Source organism: Dendrobium catenatum, unplaced genomic scaffold (genome assembly GCF_001605985.2).
Source record: "Dendrobium catenatum unplaced genomic scaffold, ASM160598v2 original_scaffold_52041, whole genome shotgun sequence".
Classification (NCBI taxonomy): domain Eukaryota; kingdom Viridiplantae; phylum Streptophyta; class Magnoliopsida; order Asparagales; family Orchidaceae; genus Dendrobium; species Dendrobium catenatum.
In genome coordinates, this window is record NW_021370495.1 from 29,356 (window position 1) to 52,474 (window position 23,119).

At 38.8% G+C, this 23,119-nt stretch overlaps 1 protein-coding gene across 1 annotated transcript in view; it reads left to right on the forward strand.

Moving 5' to 3' along the window:
- The window catches only part of LOC110116397 (serine/threonine protein phosphatase 2A 55 kDa regulatory subunit B beta isoform), a 63,966-nt gene that overhangs the window by 21,641 nt on the left and 19,206 nt on the right, over nt 1-23,119 (forward strand). The window contains exons 5-7 of the mRNA XM_020849940.2: nt 12,989-13,057; nt 13,167-13,258; nt 13,346-13,423. Of these exons, the coding sequence (XP_020705599.1) occupies nt 12,989-13,057; nt 13,167-13,258; nt 13,346-13,423 (239 nt within the window). The remainder of the gene's footprint in view (nt 1-12,988; nt 13,058-13,166; nt 13,259-13,345; nt 13,424-23,119) is intronic.

Below are 23,119 nucleotides of genomic sequence, written 5' to 3' on the forward strand. Positions count from 1 at the left end.
TTTGACAAACATCAACCCCGGTCTACAAGGTCCCCTTGGACGAAGCAACCCATGACTGCCGATAAGGATCCTTCTGTCAGGTTGGGTCGACTACCTCCTCTGACTAAGTAGATCAGGGACCACGATGGCCCGGGACGACGGAACCATGGGATCTTGATTGGGCCCATCATCCATTCCCCCACCATCCGCTTTAAGTGCTAGATGGTGAAAATTTCTATTTTAAATACAAAATCTTCCAAATATCCAAACTTCCCAAATCCAATCAATTACCAAATCTAATTTCTACCAATATCTAAATTCATTGCTGCTACTATATGCCAGATAACACGTATATTTTATACGTATCTGATTGACGACTACCTTAATGGAAAGTTCTCTCTTGTGACCGGGACGGGTAATTAACTATAGGGGCTTGCGCCTATAGGAAACCAGAACTCAGATCATAAAGTCCTCGCAAAATGAGGGCGAAATCTCTGGGTAGTGTCTTATCTACAAACCCATCTGCCTTCCAAAATTTACCTCGGAACCTATCAGTTAAAACTCCCTCGCCGAATAAAAAGAAAAGCGAGCGGAGGCCGGGGCCGAATTTTCGGAGCCCACAAATGCCCTGCCACTGCGTACCGGAGTGCCTTGGCGTTGTGTTCCCGAGCGCCACAGCATTGAACGATTGAGAGCAGAGCATCGCAGCGGCCTAAATATGGGGCCGCAGCAGTGCAAGACAGATGCTTGAGCGCCACAGCGCTGTGAGATGGACTAGATTGTTTTCTTTCACATTTTCTGAAGGGTTGTGTCCCTTGGAGTTATTTTACTTGACTTTTTCTTGTTTTTTTAGTTAGGGCAAATGTGAGAACGGTACATGTAAGAAGAGAAGCAAGGAGAGAGTGAGAAAGAAGAGAGATCTGTACTTATTTCTCTCAATTTTCATAGTGAATTTCTTGGTCTGGTGTAGATCTGTGGTTTTTTCCCTATTTTGGGTTTTTCCACGTTAAATACTATTGTCCTTTACTTTTGCACAACTTTTACTTTCTTGCTTGTTTCATCATTGTGGTGTTTACTCATCTCCCCTAACAACTAGTATTAGAGCGAGGTTTTTTCAAATCAAGTGGGAGTAATGGCGGATGACGCAAGATACAAGATTAAAATGTTCAATTATTCGAACTTCACATCCTTGAGGATGCAAATTGAAGATTTGCTATATCAGAAGTTGTATTTACAGTTGGAAGAAATCACCAAGAAGGTTGATTCTATGACTATGGTGGAATGGAAGGTTCTTAACTGGACTGTGCTAGGTTTGATACGACTTTCTCTTTCCTCATCTGTTGCATTCAATATTATAAATGAGAAGACTAGAGTCGATCTCATGGCTGCACTGACCAAGATGTATGAGAAGCGATCAGACTCAAACAAGTGTTCTTGATGAAGTTATTCAATATGATGATGTTGGACACCCCCCTATGACGGAACACCTTGATGAGTCAATTGTGTTTAGTTGACATCAATTTTGATGATGAGGTGAGGGCATTGTTGTTATCAATTTTGTGAAGGTTGTCTATATGAAAAGCAAGATATAGTGAGTTTTTTTTCAAATACTGGTTCAAAAGTCAAGTCAAAAAAGTTGGAGTTAATGCATACTGATCTATGAGATCCTGCTCCAGTTACTTCTATATGAGGATCTTTATATTTTGTCACATTTATTGATGATCACAGTAGGAATGTATGGGTGTATTTCTTAAAACACAAGTCAGATGAGTCTGAAGTTTTCGAGAAATGAAACACCATGGTTGAGCTTAAGACATGTCTAGAGCTCAAGTGTCTCAAATCAGTAATGGTGGCAAGTATGGTGATAAAGGGTTTAAGGAGTATTGGGCTTTAAATGGAATCAAGCATGAGTTCTCTGTTCTAAGAACACCACAACATAATGGTTTTGTAGAACATATGTATAGAACTATCATTGAGCGTGCCAGGAGCATGAGGTTACATGAAGGTCTACCTAAACAATTTTGGGTTGAGGCAGTGAATAATGCAGCTTATATGATCAATCGTGGTTCTTCCGTGCCTCTGAATGAGGGGTTACCTGAGGAGGCCTTGAGTGGAAATGAGGTCAATTTATCTCACCTCAAAGTTTTTGGTTATTCATCTTATGTTCATCTTTATGTAGGATCTAAGAGTAAACTTGATCCAAAATCTATCAAGTGTACATTCATTGGATATGGCTCAGATGAATTTGATTACAAATTTTGGGATTATTAGAATCAGAGATTCATTAGTAGGGATGTTAAATTAATGAAAGTGAAATGTACATGGATAGAAATGGGACTCTTAAATATTCTTCCAAATATGTTGAGATAGAGGATGATGATGATTAAGAAGACAAAGTTGATGAAGCACAAAAAGTATCTCAAACTCTTGCTACTAAAATTAGGAGATCTAGCATAATCTCAAGGCCAATACAAATGTATTCTTCTTGTACTATCTATTGCTAACAAATATTGGTGAATCAGAGTGCTATGATGAAACCATTCAAGTTGATGATTCAAATAAGTGTGGGCAAGAAATTGATGATGAGATGCATTCACTTGAATTTAACAGAATTGGGACTTGATAGAGCTACCAGATGGAAAGAGAGCATTACAAAACAAGCTGGTTTATAGGCTAAAAGAAGAAATTGATGGTAGCAAGCGCTACAAGGCTAGGCTTGTAATTAAAGGTTTTTAGCAAAAGGAGTAGTGATGGGGACATCAGAGCATGTAAAGTGTATCAGAGGCGTGGCCGTTGATCTATGGCCACGATCGAGTCGATATATTATTGAGTCATTTCATGTATTCGTTTTTATTATGTTATTTGTCTCTTGTTATTTATGTTGTATTTATTTTTTCCGTTTTTATCCCTTAAGGGAGGTCGTATGTAAGCCATGAGGGCATTGTCGTCTTTTTATTTTGAGTCCTATGTACAAGGCTATTTATAGCCCTTATGTTTCTCTTTGAAAGTTAATGATTGAATGATAAAAAAATTTTTTGTTATTGCTTGAGTTCTTGAGAGTGCTTGAAGAGAGCGAGATCCCTAGGAGAGGAAAAATGGATCACCCACCAACCTTGGAGACTGCTGAGTTCATGGTTTGTTTTATCATTCTTTTCTTTCAATCTCTCTTCCTCCTAGCCGCCGGATTTCCTAGCCACCCCACTTTGCTTCCGGCCGACGTCTCCCACCACCACCACCTCAAGCCACCACCCTCCTTCCCCCACTACAACCACCAGCCCGCTTACCCAAAGCCCCACTCCACCGTCGATCCTTCATCCAGCCGCCCCCTTTCCCCTTAGATTTTTTTCCTCCATCCTTGCTTGGATTGATTAATTTAGGTAACTCATTAACTTATAAAATTCAAATTATCTGAATTTGAAAAGTTTCCTAAAATATAACTCCTATTTTAGGAAACTTTCCAAATCCTTGCCTATTGAATTAAAGTTAAATTAGGATGAAATATTTCATCGTAAATTTAAGTCCATGACTTAAGGAAGCATTTATAGCTTCCTTAATTTCTCTCCCTATCCCATTAAGCTGTCGGCTCCCCTTTGATTTAAATTTGGATTTTTTTCCTACAGTTCTACTTTCCTTATTTAACTCCAACTATCTATGGAAGGAGTTTAAATTTTGAAATAACTTAAATTTAGTTTACCCCTTGGAATTAAATCCCAAATTTTGTTCTACTCTACCCGCCCCCTCTCTCTTACCTCCATATTCTATTTAAGTTATTTTCAAGCCTAAAGAATTGATTTGGAAATTAATTTCAGCTTTCCCTTCATAATACTCTTCTCAAAATCTGAACTCAATCTTCTCCTAGTCTTCCTCCTTGGTCAGCCACCCTCTCTTGCCACTTCTTACTTGGATTCTTGAAAAAAACCTCTCTTTCAAGGGGAAATGGCAAGGATAGCAAAGGAACATCACCTTCAACACTTCAACGCTTTGGAGAGACTTCTTCCTCTCCAATTGAACCTTCAAGGAAAGCTACGACAAACTTCTTCAACATCTCGTCTGCTTGTTTATGGGTTTCGACAAAGGTGAACTTCTTCCCTTTTTTAATTACTTTCCTAATCCCCTGACCTTGTAGGTGATGACAAATCATAAGGAGTCGTGCTTTGCCTTATGCCTAAGTTTAAGTAAACGTAGGATTGAGCGTGCTTTCTATGTTTCTAATCTTATTGTTAAATTAAAGATTTTGTTGAAAACTATTTACTTTGCATGTTATTTTTTTCTAGCTTATTTCGATTTTTGAAGTGCTTGGCAAGTGGCTTAGCCTAAGCGTAGGCACCCCTCTCTTGTTTTCTATTGTCGTTTTGATTGCTAACTGTTTAAATCTTACTTGCTTAATTCAAGAAAATCGTGCAGTTCTTATCGCAAACATTTCAAACATTATAGTCCTACATCATCTGGTATCAGCATAGTTTAGCTTAGGGTATTCATGCTAGAAATCATCCTAGGCTATTGCTTATTTATGCTTATTTAATTTTACATGCATTTCATCGTTTAAATTATTTTAAATCATTGTTGTTTTGCTGTCCAGAAAATTTCTGCACTCATTTAGTGAGTTTTAAGGTTGTCTCTTAAGTATCTAGGTGCTGCCCTCAATATAACAACTTTCCTAGTTACCTAGAATACTTAACGCCTTGTTTTGGTTTGCTGTCCAAACACTTTCCGCATCGTTTAGTGTCATTCTAGAGAGTCGATCATTGCATTTAGGTGCTGTCCTCTATCTAGTTTCACCCCCAAGTCCCCTAGTGTCTAGCCATGGATCCGGAACAACTTGGAAGGACTTTAGACTTGTTGGTAGGCCAAATGAACAACATTAGCCAGCAACTCGAAGAGAATAAAGCCGACCTAGCTGAACTTCGTAGGGACACCACCGAATGCTTTGACACACTTGAACAATCTAGGGAACATCCACCCCTTTGCACCCCATCTAGACCTCCTATGTATGGGTATGAAACCTATCAAGATGAGAGGTAACGCCGTGCTAATCATCGAGCTCTGCATTTTGGACACAACCCACACTACGACCCTGACATGCCACTTATGAAAAACGTTAAAGTCGATGCTCCTACCTTTGATGGCACACTCGATCCCCAGCTCTTCTTAGACTGGGTCAAAGTTATAGACAGTTTCTTTAAGTGGTATAATATCTTCGAGGCTAGGATGGTTAGTTTTGCCGAGATGAAACTAATGGGTAGGGCGAGTTAGTTTTGGGCCAACTTAGAGAGCCTTAAGGAAGCCAGGAATGATTACCCCATCACTGATTGGCCATCTATGAAGCGTGAACTTAAACAGAAGTCCTTGCCTCCCTCGTACTTCCCTAGATTGTTGGATAGGTGGAATAGGTTGACTTAGGGCAACAAACTGGTCAAGGATTACATCGCATCTTTTGATGACTATCTGATCGTTGCAAAGGGGAGACCTCCACCACCCCCGCACATATCATATCCATGTTTCGTACCGGGTTGAGAGAGGATCTTCGCAACGAGCTGTTCGCTCAGAACATCACTACCCTTGAAAATGCCTACAGTTTAGTGTTAGACCTAGAGAAAACCTATTCCCAACACCCTTGTCAACACCACGACTCTAGGCCTTCCTATGACCTTCTGGTAGTTCAACCCCTGACCTGACACCCCCACAGCCCAGCCAACCCCAGGGAGCACTACCTGACCCTCACCTGCTCCCCTCACTCCCCGTCCTAATGTTAGAAGTAAACCTCCCACTCCGGATACCCCTCGTTCCAATCTCGGGACCAAGTATTTTAGATGTCAGGGGTATGGGCATATCGCCTCTCAGTGCTCTAGTCCCTATAAAGTCACGATTATCGAAGAGATCACTAAGGCAGAATTTGAGATCAAAATCGATCATATTCACCAAGTGGACAACGATGGTGAATTCTTTGAGGATGACGACACTGTTGCCATCCCGTACATTCAGAAATTTGACACTTCTCCCACCTGCGTGGTGAGATGTGCACTGTCACAACTCGTTACCACCGACGACTGGCGTAGGACTACGATCTTTCACACCTACACCAAAATCAATAATAATAACGGTAAGGTCATCGTGGGTTATGGCAGTTGCATCAATGTTGTCTCCTCCAACATGGTGTCTAAGCTTGGCTTGTCTATCGTTCCCCACCCTAACCTTTATAAGGTAGCTTGGGTCAACATCGCTGCCTTGGAGGTAAATGAACGAAGCTTCATACCCATCTCGTTCGCTGTCTATAAGGAGAATATTTGGTGTGATGTGTTGATTATGAATATTGGACAAATCCTTCTAAATCGTCCCTGGCTATTTGACAACGATGTCCACATTTATGGTCATTCAAACACCTACGTGTTTGAACATAAGGGCCAAAAGATCAAGTTTTTGGCATCACAGCCCCGGTTATGAATGATCTTGAATCCAACCCTGTCAAATCTAAGAAGGGACTAAACCTGATAGCTTCCATAGCCCAAAGCACATCCTGGCACGCCTTAGTCGGTCATGAGACTCCCATTGAGTCTGACGAACTAGTCCCTCAGGAGATTCGGCCCATACTTAGTAAACTTGTTGATGTCTTCCCTAACGATCATCCCAATCAATTGCTTCCAATTAGAGACATCCAACATGTTTTAGATCTAGTCCCGGGAGCTTCTCTATCCAAACTCCCCATTGTCGAGCTCGTCTACCCTGTTTCAGTGACCCATCCCACTGGTTTAAGTCCTTCTGAAATTATTTACAGGTTCATACTTAGACAATCACTAGACCTTATACCCATGTGCTCTAGGTATAGGATTTCTGAGTTTGCATCATCATTTGCATCACATATGCATGAACTTCATAATGAAATTGCACGAAAAATTGAAAAGAAAAATAATGATTATAAACTATATGCTAATTTGAAACAAAAAATTTAAAATTTTTGAGGTTGCTGACTCTGTGATGGTGCGGATTTGTCCAGAACGGTTCCCGCTGGGAACAATTAAGGAGCTAAATGCTAAGAGTGTTGGACCATTCAAAATAACTAAGAAATTTCATGATAGTGCTTATGTAATATATCTGCCCGCATAATTCAACATCAATCCCTCCTTTAACATAGAAGATCTAGTTGTATATGAAGGTCCTGATTTTAATCCACCACATCCACTCATACAACACCCTTGTGTGATCCAACCATGTGAGAACTCAAACCTACCCCCACTCCCAGCTGTTCCCATATCACCCATGGAAAAAAAGGTGGACTCCATTCTGAGTGATGACATCATCTCTACAAGGAAAGGTGGATGACGGAGGTACTTTATCAGGTGGAGAGGAAAGCCCGAGTCAAAGGATACATGGCTGGATTGCGAGGAGCTACAGCAGATTGACCCCGATGCATTGGAGATTTACGAGAGCACCAGAGACGCTTACTCGACGGAGTCGAGCTTTCTCCCACCCCAGGAGATTGATGGGGACGTCAGAGCATGGAAAGTGTATCAGAGGCATGGCCGTTGATCTATGGCTGTGGGCTAGTAGATCAGCGGGATTTCTTGCGAATTTTGCGGGAGCGACTCTGCCAGCGGGATTCTTGGATCCAATAGGTTCCTGGTATGATTTTGAGTCCTCATGTTTCTTCTTTGGGTATAGCACTAAGGTCAACAATGGCCACGATCGAGCCGATGTATTCTCAAGTCATTTCATGTATTTATTTTTATTATGTTATTTGTCTCTTGTTATTTATGTTGTATTTGTTTTTCCTGTTTCTACCTCTTACTTAAGGGAAGTCGTATGTAAGCCCTAAGGGCATTGTCGTCTTTCTTATTTTGAGTCCTATGTATGAGGCTATTTATAGCCCATATGTTTCTCTTTGAAAGTTAATGATTGAATGATACAAAAAATTGTGCTATTGCTTGAGTTCTTGAGAGACCTTGAGAGTGCTTGTAGAGAGAGCGAGATCCCTAAGAGAGAGAAAATGGATCACCCACCAACCTTGGAGACGGCCGAGTTCGTGGTTTGTTTATCGTTCTTTTCTTTTAATCTCTCTTCCTCCTAGCCGCCGGATTTCCTAACCACCCACCTTGCCACCGGCCGACGTCTCCCACTACCACCACCTCAAGCCACTGCCCTCCTTCTCCCACTAAAACCACCGGCCTGCTTATCCAAAGCCCCACCCCACAGCCAGCCCTTCAACCAACCGAACCCAAGCCCAAGCCGCCCCCTTTCCCCTTAGATTTTTCCCTCCATCCTTGCTTACATTGATTCCTTTCCTATTCGGGTTAATTAATTTAGGTAACTCATTAACTTATCAAATTCAAAGTTACCTAAAATATCACTCCTATTTTAGGAACTTTCCAAATCCTTGCCTATTGAATTAAAGTTAAATTAGGATGAAATATTTCATCCTAAATTTAAGTCCATGACTTAAGGAAGCATTAATAACTTCCTTAATTTCTCTCCCTATCCCATTAAGTCGTCGGTTCCCCTCATATTTAAATTTGGATTTGTTTCCTAAAGCTCCACTTTCCTTATTTAACTCCAACTATCTATGGAAGGAGTTTGAATTTTGAAATAACTCAAATTTAAATATCAAATCCTTCCTATTTCATTAATCCTATTTTTGGAAAGGCCATTAAATCAATCAATTAATCCAAATCTGAATTAATTGAGTAATTAATGACCTAACTCCAAAAACATTGAACCTAGACACAACCCCCTCCGTCTTGCTTTGCCAAAATTAAGTTTTCCCCCTTGACCTTGTAGGTGATGACAAATCTTAAGGAGCCATGTTTTGCCTTATGCCTAAGCTTAGTAAACATAGGATTGTGCGTGCTTTCTATGTTTCTAATCTTATTATTAGATTAGGGATTTTGTTAAAAACTACTTACTTTGCATGTTGTTGAATTTCTAGCTTATTTTAATTTTCCAAGTGCTTGGCAAGTGGCTTAGCCTAAGCGTAGGCACCCCTCTCTTGTTTTCTATTGTCATTTTGATTGCTAAAAGTTTTAATCTTACATGCTTAATTCAAGAAAATCGTGCAATTCTTATCACATACATTTCAAACATTTTAGTCCTTCATCAAGTAGACTTCATAAAAAAATTCTCTTTAGTGGTGAAGATGACTACAATCAATGTTGTACTGAGCATGGTAGCAGTGGAGGATTTACATCTAGAGCCGGTGGATGTAAAGACAACTTTTTTACATTGTGCAACCTCAGGGATATATGGTTACAGGTAATGAAGAACTGTTGTGTATGCTCAAGAGGAGCTTATATGGGCTGAAGCAGGCACCAAGGCAGTAGTACAGGAGATTTGACAGGTTTATGTTAGATAATGGATACACAAAGTGCCAGACAGACCAATGTTATTTTTTCAAATATTTTGATAACATTTATATTTTTCTATTTTTGTATGCGGATGACATGCTGGTTGTAGGTTCAAAAATTGAGAAGATAAGATATTTGAAAGAACAATTATTAAATGAGTTTGAAATGAAAGATCTGTGTCCAACAAAGAAAATTCTTGATATGAGAATTAGTAGAGATAGAAGTGTAGGTATACTAAAGTTGTCTCAAGCAGAGTATATTGAAAAGATTCTTCAGAGATTCAACATGAGTGAGACAAAGTCAATTTGCACTCTCTTGGATAGTCACTTTCAATTATCTAAGGAACAATCTACTAAATCAGAAACAAAGAAAGAACAAGTGAAGAAGACTCTGTATGCTTCAGTAGTTGGAAGTTTGATGTATGCTATGATCTGCACAAGATCTGATATAGTATATGCAGTGGGAGTTATCAACAGATTTATGAGTAACCCATGCAAACATCATTGGGAGGCTGTTAAATGGATTCTCAGTTACCTGAGAGGATTAGTTAACAAAGCTCTTTGCTTTGGTGGTGTAGGGATTGATCTAGAGGGTTATGTAGATTATGATCTTGCTGGAGATCTTGATGGTAGGAGAAGCACAATAGGTTATATCCTCATTTTGGGAAAGACTGCAATTAGTTGGGTTTCCAAATTACGAAAGATTGTTGCGTGCTCAATTACAGCAGCTAAGTAAATTGCTATTACTGAGGAAAACAAGGAGATGATTTGGTTGCAAAGTTTCTTGAGAGAACTTGGCAAGGGGTAAAGGAATATGAAGTTGTATAATGATACTATGAGTGTTGTACATCTAGCCAAGAATATTGCATTCCATGCCAAGACGAAGCACATCTAGCTTCGGTATCATTTCATTAAGTTGCTTCTAGAATATGGTTAATTATCTTTGAAGAAGATACACACGACTGAATATCCTACAGACATACTGACGAAGACGATGGCAGTTGAAAAACTAAAGTTATGTTTAATTTCAGTTAGTCTTCATGGAGGATGAGAGCAGGGGTGAGCCACATTACCGATACTATGATTGATGTTATAGATCAGGAGAAATATTGATTGCAATCAGTTCCAAGTGGGAGATTGTTATGTGTGGAATCTGACTGTGTTGATCAACCTTGTTGTTATGTTATCTCGGTCCTTAAAGCTTGTGTATACTGTAGGGTGCAGGGGGTTTACCCCCTGCTTGGGCTCGAGTGCTTTGGGCGCAAAAGTTTTTTTCCGTACAACGCGCTGGCACTGCATACGTGAGTGCCCGACGATGCATACGTGATCGCCCCAGCGCTGTGTTCCCTAGCGTCGCAGCGCTGAACAATAGAGAGCAGAGCACCATGACGGCCTAGATATTGCGCCGCAGCTATGCAAGATAGACTTGGGTGTCGCAGCACTGCGAGATGTATTGGACGGTTTTCTTTCTCGTTTTTTGAAAGGTTGGGCCCCTTGGAGTTATTTTACTTGGCTTTCTCTTGTATTTTTAGTTATGGCAAGTGTGAGAATGGTGCATGTGACAAAATAAGCAAGGAGAGTGAGAGAGAAGAGAGATCTGTACTTATTTATCTGAATTTTCATAGTAGATTTCTTGGTGTGGTGTGGCTCCGTAGTTTTTCCTCTATTTTGGGTTTTTACACGTTAAATCCTGGTGTCCTTTACTTTTGCGTTGCTTTTACTTTCTTCCTTGTTTCATCTTTGTGGTGTTTACTCCTCGTGATCTCCCCCAACAAAACCATCATCGAATAATCTTTTAACCAGGTTTGAATAATCTTTAAATGATGATCGGACAATCTTAAAACCATGATTGAACCATTGTTGTTCATCACGAACATCTTCGATCATGGTTTGAAGTTGATTAGATCATGATACAATAATGGTTCAAAGATTTTTCAAAGATTAATTGATTGTTGTTACAAAATTGTTTGATTGTGGTTTAATCATGGTTCAAAGATGAAAGTGATTTGAATATGATTCTTAAAAGTTTGTATCATTTAATTTGATTTCTATCGGCATTTTGGGTTTAGGGTTTAGACTGTGAGTACCGTATTTGATTTTAAATAACCAAACAAATAATATCACTAACCTTCATAGCGATGAATGGAGTAGAGACCATCATCGTGAAATTTTGTCGTAACCTGAATAGGGACAGGTTGAAATCATCAAAAACGGAGAAGGTGCTAGGAAGAAGGGTCAATGAACTCTAATAATCAAAAGCTCGTGTAACTATTTAGAAAGAGTTTTTACTCTATTGGTTAAAAAGCATGGATATTTTGATATGAAATGAATTTTTGAGCATATTTTCTTCAAGAAAATAAAAAACAGGCATTATTTCTCCTATTTTGCTTTTATGAAACATATAATGCCAAATTCCTCATATATATATAATGGAGTAATAATCCTTATTTGTATCAGAACAGACATTTTTTGGATGGTTTCCTCTTCTAAATTACGTTGGTACTAGATTTCATGAATGTGAATGTTTTATTTCGTCTGTCATTCTTTTTATCATCCCAGCTATTTGGAACTGGTTTTAGGAATCTTTTTTTTTTTTTTTTTTTTCGTTCATTCCCATAAACTACATCGTATGTAGTTCTCTATTTTATAATTTTTTGTCTGTAAAGTTAAAAGTTCTTTTTTTTTTTAACCTGCATGTTTGCCATTCAAATCCGTCCCAACTTGCTCCACCTTTTATACATCCGTACCTGATCTTGAACTCTATTTCATAGAACATCTTCAATTGGTGCTACCATTCTCTCTCCAATACAATCATTTCACACTCTTTACCATCTAGTTTTACCTTACATCATCTTATAGTATTTGCAATACCATCTAGTTTTACATCACATCATCTTTGTATTTCCATTTTATCTCTCTCGACTTGGTTAATAGTATTCTCACTCACTGTTTTTATATTTTACCTCTTCTCATTTGTTCCTTTCAAGTACGATATGCTAGTTCTAGTTACCATTGTATCCAATAATTCTCTGGCTTTACCATTCAAAGCATCCAAATTTTCAAAAACCAAATCCTTTTTCATTGGGATCTCATGTGTTTTTTCCCTTCTATTTTTTACTTGCTTTTCTATTGACCTAATTTACTGGCATACTAATATAGTGATAGTGCATTTCTTAGATTTAGGCTAATTACCACACTTTGCACAACAGCAGGGTTAACTTGATGTGTCACTATTGGCAGGCAGTTGTTCTCATCATAACCAGATGTCGCTTATGTTTTTGTATGAGCCAACCCTTGTCAACTTCTAGTTCAATTTTTGTTTGTGACTAACTTGTTTTTGGGGACTCTGGCATTATCTGATATTAAAATTCATTCAATGGTTTTTAACATTGTGTATATGATTGACTTTAAGTCTAATGATTCCATGAATCTTTATGATCCGGGCTTAAGATTATTAGCTAAGATTTTGGAGCTATAAAAATGTTGTATTAGCTTAATTAAGTGTAATAGTTAGCTCTTTTTTATTTAGTTTTTTGCAGGAATTCTGTGTTTCCTGTAAACATACAAGTTTCCTTTTGATTGTTTAATTAACCATAATATCAAATCTGTAGTAACTATTATTTTTAATTTATTAATCAGAGTTTAATTCTAGCCCCTTTTTATTCATGTAATTTCCAGCTATGGGACATAAACATGGATTCTGGTCCTGTTGCATCATTCCAGGTTCATGAATATTTGAGGCCGAAGGTAATGTTGTTACTGTCTGATACTATTTTTTTATATTTTCTTTGTACTGTTGTAGATCAGTACATTCATAACTTTCTTCTTGCCTTTGCTAATTCATGATTTTGAGCAGCTTTGTGATTTATATGAAAATGATTCAATCTTTGATAAATTTGAGTGCTGCCTGAGTGGAGATGGACTTCGAGTAGCAACTGGTTCATACAGGTTGTCTTGCTTGCTTTTTAGATGACACTGGGTTTTGGTATTTTTCATTCTAATGATTGATGCAATTTTTTATTTGCATGAAACCAGCAATCTTTTCCGTGTTTTTGGTTGTTCTGCCAGAAGCGCTGAAGCAACCACCCTAGAAGCTAACAAAAACCCAATGAGGTATGTGTGTGCTTGGAATTATTGTTGACTCTTTTGATGCAGAGCATAATTTTTCATTTTTTATTTTTTGAATTTATGTTTTTAATCCTATAGAGAGGCTTTACGGAAACAAGATTTTGGAGGGTATAAAAAATTACATTTATAGGAAAAGGGGTTACAAGGTACAATCCTTTCTAATTAGGATGTCAATATAACATAAAAGAAAGCATGTTGTTGTATGCATCTTGGATGACAATAATGCAAGAAATTCAATGGGACACCCATGGCCAATCATGGTGCACCTCTTGGAGATTTAAGGGGTAATCTTAATGCTGCGAAACAAATAATGTGAACTCTGGTGAAAGGCGGCTTACCGATGTTTTTTGAGGATCTAAGAAACCTTTAGAGCTCTAAGATTCTTACACATTCAGATGATGCTATTTATAGATTTTGAGAATGTTTCTTCATCGTTATTTTGAATATAAAGGAAATCTCTTTAGATGCTGACAACAAAATGGTTCAAGTTGTCTTCTTATGTTTAAAATATGTCTAGTTGATGTTACCCTTTTTTTTTTTTTTTTTAAAGTTGATGTTACCCTTTTTTTTATTTTTTATTTTAGTTGATGTACCCTTAGGTTGACTCAATTGGCCCATTTAGGTCGGGACCAACTAAGGAAGTCGATTATGGTGGTTTCATCATGGCTTGGCAATTTCTTAGATCGATGGCTTGAATATTCGATTATGTAGATCTCAACACCAAAAGTCCAATGAAGGTGAAATCGAAGTTCTAATGTTTATATTGACAAGGATATTCCAAGAAAAAATTTCATTGAAATTTGGGGCTACCAAAAAATGGTAGCAATATGTTGCCAAATGTCTGTTTTTAATCAGATTCATTTTCCATGAATGGCTTCCAAAATGGAGATTTATGGAAGTCGCAATGGCTCTAGGAAGTCAAAAACTTTATGGTCAATTTGCAAAATAACAAGTGCACCCCACTTCGATTGGGCATCATTGACTCTCTACTCTCAATCGTGAAATGTTAAGTATTGATCTAGCTACCCCTTAAGAGACTGACATCACCTTGCTTGTTGGTGGCCAAATGTCGCATGCAAGAGGGTTGGCTGACTAGACTTCTTGGTACGGTCTACAGTGGTTTGGTTTGAACTAGTTTAGGTCCTTCTCATGCTCAAAATCAAACATTCTTGGTGTTGGTCGATTCATCGTAATGATACAATCCTTTTGGTGATTTTATGCCATTTTTGTTTGATCTATGAATATGTTTTCATGATAAATTGATTTTTGGTTTGTTATTTCTAAGTTACTATGATCCTTACATAGTGTTAAAATTTATGCTTGATTAGATTATAATTTTTACGATCTTAATAATATTCTCCCATTTCTTTATATCCTCACTTTTAAGTATAAAAATTATTTGATGTATTATGAATATTTGCCTCGTAATTTTTTATATGCGGGAAACTTCAGGATGAGATTACTCCATAGAATTCAACATGGGCCTTCATAAGGGTCTGCGAACCAAGTTGTCCCTCTTTACCTCAAATTCTTGGATACTTAAAACTCTTTAAATAACTTTAGATGAGAAAACCCAATAAATAAATATAGTCAAAATCGATGGTTCAAAATTTCAAGTAGTTGGATAGGATTTCCAAGTATCCTCAAATCTGAAAACTTTAGAATGAACTCGAGGCATTTCATCAAATTTAAAAGCAATGGGGCAATAGTCAGATGCCACCCTTGCTAGATGTCTAACCGAAGCAGAATGAACTAACTGAAGAACCGCGGAACTCAGTAAACATCTATCCAATCTTTTCCAAATCCTAGTAGTTCCATATTTATTATTACACCAAGTGAACCTTGAACCAATAACACCTAAATCATGAAGATTATGATTAGCCATAAAAAATTTCATCTTTTTTGGTCCCTTGGACATACAAAATCGTTTACCACCTCGCTTGTCCTCCTTAGAAAGAAGACAATTGAAGTCTCCAGCAACAATAGTGGGAGTACCACCCAACATATTCCTGCCAAGGTTCTCCCAAAGATCCCTTCTAACTTGAAATTATTTATTACCATACACCATGGCCACATGCCAACATCCCTTGCTAGTAGTATCAAGGACCCCAAACACAAGTTGAGAAGAATGTTTTCCCATAGTAAAGGATACAAGATTTCTATTTCAAATAACCAGAATGCCTCCAGATGTACCTTCAGCCGGCTGATGGAAAAAGTCCCAATCAGCACCAATAACTCTATTAAACATTTCTTCTATCTATGTTAGATAACTTGGTTTCAGCTCACCCAACAAAAAGCACAGCATTGTCTTTCACAATTTCCCTGAGGTATAAAGAGGCTTCCCTCTTTCTAACCCCTCTACAATTCCAAAAAATCAAAGAAGTCATTTATTACATAATGGGGAAAAGTCTCCGCCTTTCTTCTTTGCCTTGCCTTCAACTTTCCTCTTTAAATAGGAGCCAAAACTGTCAGTTGTAATTTGGATTTCTATTTAGCAGCAATCAAAAGCTCTTTATCAGCACTTCCTTTATTAGTTTTGACATCAATTCCTTGATCTTTAGATATAGCAATGTCGATATCTTGAGCAATATTGGTTCCTTCAGCAATAAAGTCAGAGGCAGCAGGATCAGTAATGGTTTCTTCATCAATAATATCAGAGACAGCAAAACCAGCAGCTATGGGATCCAGAACAGAATTTGCAATACCAATAGAATTAACAAGAGGATCGATAAAAGGAGAGTCAACTTGTTTAGACGGATTTGAAAAAGGGTCAACTTTTGCCGCATCAGAGATTGTATTTACATTGCTGATAAGCTCAGTCAAAACATCAAACCTGTTTGACAGACAAACATCAGAAGAATACTTCTCGTGAGCAAAGCCCTGATGGTTGCCACTAAGACTACTTTCCACAATTTGTGCCTCTTCTACTTGATTAGTATTAACATCCTGGACACTAAGGTTGCACTTATCAACAATAGTGTCATTATGATTATCATGATGCTTGACATTAGCTTCCTTATTCCTGCTGCCCAGTCGGTTCCAGTTCTTATTAGTTATGTTTTTGAAGTTGACATGAATCCATGAGCCATAATCCTCATTTTGCCGATGATGTATAGTATCATTATCAGTGGCAAAATTCATCTCACTGCGTTTTCCTTTAGCATTATCATATTCAGTTCGAAGAACAGGACATTCGGATTTTACATGTCCAATTTTAGGCAATGATAGCAAAAAGAAGTTAACTTCTCGTATTCAACTTTCTGGAAGAATCTTCCACCCATACCATCTACCAAAACTCCCAAAGGCAACTTGGATTCTAAGTTGATGCGAACACATACACGAGCAAATTCCTTCTTTCCCCACTTAAAAGAGTTGCCATCTAAGTACATTGGAGTTCCAATCCTTGAAGCAATTTTTGAAATATTTACTTCATCCCAACAATAAAGCGGCAAAAGTGGAAATCGGATCCAAACGGGAGCAGATAAACCTTTAAGAGATAAAGGTGAAAAGATGGGAGCCATTTATCCATACCTACAATGTCCCACCAACATACTAAGGGCCACCACTGAAAACTTCTTCCATAGCATCAGAAGTTTTAAAGGAACAAAGAATCCAATTTAGGCCCAAAGTAGTCAAATGGAAATTACCAAATTTGTTCCATTGCCTCCATAGTTCCGTGCTATAAACCGAAAAAGGAATGTTCTTCCCAAGAACCTTCAACACAACAGAATTATTCAAAATTTGAGAATTAGCAAGCTATAATTCCGAATTCAGTTTAACAGCAACTCCGTCTGAAGACATTTCAGTTGAGTTAATATCAAAATTGATTTTGATATGATGAGGCTTCCGCAAAGCATTGATAAAGGATTCTTTCTGATTGTTAATTTCATCAATCAGTTGATCCGCAGCTTCACTAATCAGCGGAACAGGTTTAACAGTTTCAACAGTTGGTACTTCCGGAATAGAGAAATAAACATATAGGTTGCACGTAATGGGTCCCTTGTTGTTTCCAACAAATTTATTGACTTTAAGAATCAAGTTCAAGGATGTAGAGGCATCCAAATCCACGGTACCAAACTCAATACCTGATTCTTGCTAAGAAGACAGCTTTGGAGGTTCTGCCGATTTCTTACCCTTTCCCTCAACAACCTGGAGTTGAATTTTATCATGAATAGCGATTGAGCCGTAATCTTCTCTGATGATCAGAGGTTTATGACAGTTTCTTGAATCTCCGTTCATAATTCTTCTATCAATAAAATCAGCATTCTTGATAGATGACGGAGAAGACCCACAGGAAGGATTAGAAGGCGGAATATTGTCAGGAGGTGGCCGGAACTCTGACGGTGATCGTCGGCCCGACGCCATCATGAACAGGAGCGTATTACCTGCGAAAAAAGAATTAAAAAAAACACTCTATAGGAAAATCGGCCCGACGTTGATTTGGTGTTGTGGATAGGAAATAAGAAATTTAGTTTAAATCCTGTCAAATACAATAAATTATATTTTAAAAAAATCATAAAATATTTAAGATACGCTTGTCGGACACGCGTGCCCAATTTGTCTTTAATATTTTTTTTAATTGGAAATGTTTTCAACGTGTTTAGAAGAGTGTCAGACAAGTGTCGTGTCGGATACGTGTCAGACACTGCACGCCTCTTTGAGTAGAAGTGTCGGTGCATCATAGCATATGAATGTATTGTACACACATGACTAACTTGTAATTATATATGTAAATGAACAAATATTCCGATAAGTGTGAAAATACATATGTAAACATGTAAACATATAAGTACTCATGCAAATGTGCATATACACGTGCATATATATTATACATACCCATTGGATATGTGTGGCTACCATACAAACATATCATGCAAAATGCATTCAAAATCATATACTTGCATGGGCCCTGACAAGCCTTATGTATGCACATACGTGATATCTGAGGATGTTGTACGGGTTAAGAAATGAACTTTAGTTGAAGCCAAATTATCCGTTTACAAATAAATAGAATCGACATGGCTTGAAACATCTAATGAATACACCATCTGTTGACCTTCATATAATACCCAAAGAAAATGAAAATAAAATGCATACCTTGAATCCATCGGGTCCACGGATAATGCAGGAAATCCCGTCAAAACTACTGTAGACGCCGCGCCGTTCGCGTCTGTCTCCGCGATTCCTGCAGAAATCACGCTCTCGGTCTCTGTCCCACTCTCTTCGTTAAATACCGAACTCACCCAAGCCTTTCAAGCTCCAGATTCGGCCCTCTGCTCTCTCCCATTTCCACACACGCAAAAGCCCCTCTTCTACTCCTTCCAATCTCCCAGCTCTCTCCGACCTAGCCTCAACCCGATCTCACCTTCTTCCTCCTTGTCCGACCACAGCTCTAGGCCAAAACCAACGAAAGCCACCGACTGCTCTCTGTCCCAAATTCCCTCTTCCATCTTCACCTTCCGGCCGACTCCGCCACAAGACACAGAGAGAGAGAGAGAGAGAGAGAGAGAGAGAGGAGCATAGCACGACCTTCCCTCTCCAGTGGATTGCAAGTTAACACCATTTGATCGGAGAAAAAAACAGGAACTCGATAGCTGTGAGGTAATTTGTCCCCTTCAGTGCTAACTTCAGCCAAAGTTCGCATTAAACCCGTCGAACCTAGGGGATTTAGGGCAAAGAGGAAATGAAGGATTAACTCTTTATTAGATTTATTTGTTCACTAATCCTATTCGAATCTTGTGTAAATCCTGTAACCCGAAGTTTCCTTTGCTTTGTTTGGATTCTTGATTAGTAATTATTATTAATTTATAAATAATTTGGTAATTATAATTAGTGATTATTAGAATTATTAATGATTAATAATATCTGCTAATTTTACTTTATAATAATTATAGTTATTCTTAATTATAAATAATTATAATTATTGATTATAATTATTTATGATTATAAATTATAATTATTCCTAGAAAAAAAAAGGCTTGTCTCTCTTGTGCCTCAATCCACGTGCCAACATCTAGAACCCCACGAAAGTACGAATTTTCTAAGCTCGGATTGTTGCTTCCGTTATATGCGGCGGATCGGAAAACCGCCTATACACATCTTTATTGCGCTTGGTGGGATGGGATATCGGTCCGACGCCTACGACGAGGCGGGCAATCACCTAAACTCTACTTCGACGTTCGTGGCGCAGCGGAAAATCGCCTATACACGCCTTTATTACGTGTGGTGGGATGGGACCCCGATGCGGCGGTGAGGCGGGGTCACTTATAAGTATCCCCGAGCGGGGGGAAAGCAAATTGTGTCTTTTAAACATATACTGTCAAAGACCCCCATACCCCATACACGCCTTTATTGCGTGTGGTGGGAGGAACAAAAAATCACGGCCGCCGTGCTCTCGTCAGAGGACACCTCCCCGGTGCGGCACGTACGGCGAGGCGGGGTCAGACATAAGTATCCCCGAGCGGGGGGAAAGCAAATTGTGTCTTTTAAACATATACCGTCAAAGACCCCCATACCCCATACACGCCTTTATTGCGTGTGGTGGGAGGAACAAAAAATCACGGCCACGGTGCCCTCGTCAGAGGACACCTACCATACACATCTTTATTGCGCGTGGTGGGGAAGGCCTAGTTTCTCGTAGTTTTTCTCTAAACGGGGAGACGCCGGGAGGCTGCCGAAATTTCGGGTAAAAATATGACTGCACTCGGACCTATTTGAACTCAAAAAGGACATGCAAGAACTATAATCCGGACTTGAATTTGGTTGAACAAAATTGACTTAAGTGAACTCAAGACCAAACTTGAACTCAAATAAAAAAAACAATAGAGTTGGTGGACTCAGATTGAACGGCACTTGAACTTGAACTTCAATTGAAATTCAAACAAAGACTTGAACAAAATTTTGGATAGTAGGGGACTGTGATTGAACTTGGACTCAAGCTCGAGCAACAAGAAGCTTGAACTCTGAAATGATACAATGGACTTGCTTGAACTCAAAGATCAGTTTGGGACTTGTGGACTTGATCTAATTGACACTAATAAAATTCAAATCTAAATGTATATGTGCTCTAAATGAACTTGTATATTAAGAGAAAAGATAATTGGCAATGATCTAACTTGTACTCAAATGAAACAAATACAAGTTTGATTTGGACTTGAATGCGATACTGATTGCAAGCAAACATCAATTATATAAGTCTACTATACACACTACATGTCATTTATAAGAAGAAATGCATAAAGGACTGCAACAAATACAAAGGAGATCCTAGAAGATGTAGTGTCCTACAGTCATCATCAATCAGCGAATGAACATAGTGATACTCACAAGCAAAAATACACCGATCCGTTGTAAGAAAGGGTGGAGAACGTACATCAAGTGTGGATATCTACGAGTCATTATAGGAGATCCTTCATACACTCAACATACCACTCATAGGCAAATACAAAAGAATTGTGCCAAAGACAAACTCCTACGAGTTACTACAAAAGCTCATTACTTCGTGCAACTAACATTTTGTCCAAAAGGAAATGTAGGAGAGTCCTCATTCATACAACAATTCCCCTTGGATAAGAGAACTTGACATATAACAAATGAAGCAGGTTTTAATGCTGGTGGCACCTCAAATGGTGGCAGAATTTTCTACAGTTGTAATGCATACAACATCCCTACGAGCAACACTAAAAGAATTGTAGTAAATACAATAATCTTCTTGCAAACAGAGATCAAATTGAAAGGATAACCACATGCTTACAATCAATCGATAACATAGAGTTCTTAAGAAATTTTGGGAGATCTTCAAGCTAATTAAAATACAAAGGAGTGCGAAGGAGACTTAGCAAATGAAATAATTGTTTTATAACACTACAACAATCTACATCAACATACAAACAAGCACATTGATCTACATGCCAGCAAAGATAAAAGATCTGCAATACATACAATCTCTCTACAAAGACAAATGTATGTGTCACATGTCACCCACGGGTAGATGCACAAAGACTACAGTAAATGCAGTACCCTGTATTCAACTTCAATCTTAGGATGAATACATCTACCTCCAGCAGTAGTGGCTGTATTGTAAAGACTAAAATCAAAGCAGAATGCATAAAGAATACAAGCTCCTACAAGCTTTTACAACCTAAAGCAGGAGACTCGTTAGTATACTGCGATCCACCTGCAGAAAGCAACGAGTAGTGCACGACAGTCTACCTATACGAAGCAGCGAATAACTTTATTCAGAAGCTGCTACGTCACGCTATCGGATCTGCAACATTCGTACATGCAGACAGAAGGCGTCTATTCCAAGAATACCCCCGCACGTACACAATAGTTTGTATACACAGGCACACTAAAAGGGGTAAATGTAATCAAATACCCGCATGGGCCCCGGCGAGCATGTTATTGGTACACACGTGACATCTAGGGATGCTGCGCGGGTTATTAAATTTGAACTCGATCCTTCTAAATAGATGAAAGGAGTTGACAGGGTTCAGTTATTAAACGCCCCCAAACACCCGCATGGGCCCCGGCGAGCGTGTTGTGGGAACACACGTGACGTCTTGGGATGCTGCGTGGGTCAACAAGTGAATTCATGTTCGAATCCGATCCTTCTATATGGATCAATAGAATTCGATAGGATTCGAACCATCAAACAAATACACGGTTGTGGTGGCCGATGTATTTATTTTTATACATTCATATTAGGCCTTCAGGGCCTAAAATCAAAAGAATTTACTAATAAAGGCACAAAGCCTATGAGATACCCGATCCTCTGTCAACATCCAGACAGAGTTGACAGGGTTCATGCTACAAATAGAAATGACCCTAAACACCCTGATGATGGCCGCGTTGAACAAAAATCTCAACCGGAGGGATCCATTCCAAATAATTTTCAATGTCGTTCCAAATATCCAAAAATCTAAAAAAATCTCAAAATCCCAAAAATATTTAAAAATGAAATTATCCATCACAACACTTAAAGCAAAGCCCATCCACCCTCCGCAACAGTCTGCCGGGGTGGACAAATTCAAATAAACTCTAGCTCACAAAGAGCCAAATGCCTAGTCAAAAATATCACTAGGATCCATTCTCAAACAATCTCTTGCCAGTAAGGATGTGGTACGTGTCCTCTAACCGGCAGTTTCGCAGCCAAATGGCACTGCAGGTAAACGGTTATGACCCGGGGCCCTCTGAACCGAGCGGTTTTGCCTCCAAATGGCACCACAGATAGCGGTTATGGCCAAAGCCAATACGCTCCTTAGTGGCGTTAAATCCTTGAGATATAAATCAATAGGATATGATTGATAGGGCACAAAGCCCTCTGTTAGCTAAGGTGGATTTAAATTTTTCCCCTTAGGCAAATACCCATCCCAGGTCTATAAGGTTCCTTTGGACAAAGCAACCCATGGTTGCCGACAAGGATCCTTCTATCAGGTTGGGTCGACTACCTCCTCTGACTAAATAGACCAGGACCACGATGGCCCGGGACGACGGAACCATGGGATCTTGATCGGATCCATCATCCATTCCCCCACCATCCGCTTTAAGTGTAAGATGGTGAAATTTCAAGTTTTAAATATCAAACCGTCCAAATTTCCCAATATCCAAACCCTTCAAATTCCAAACTTCCAATCATCAATACCAATACTCATTGCTGCTACTATATACCCAATAACACAT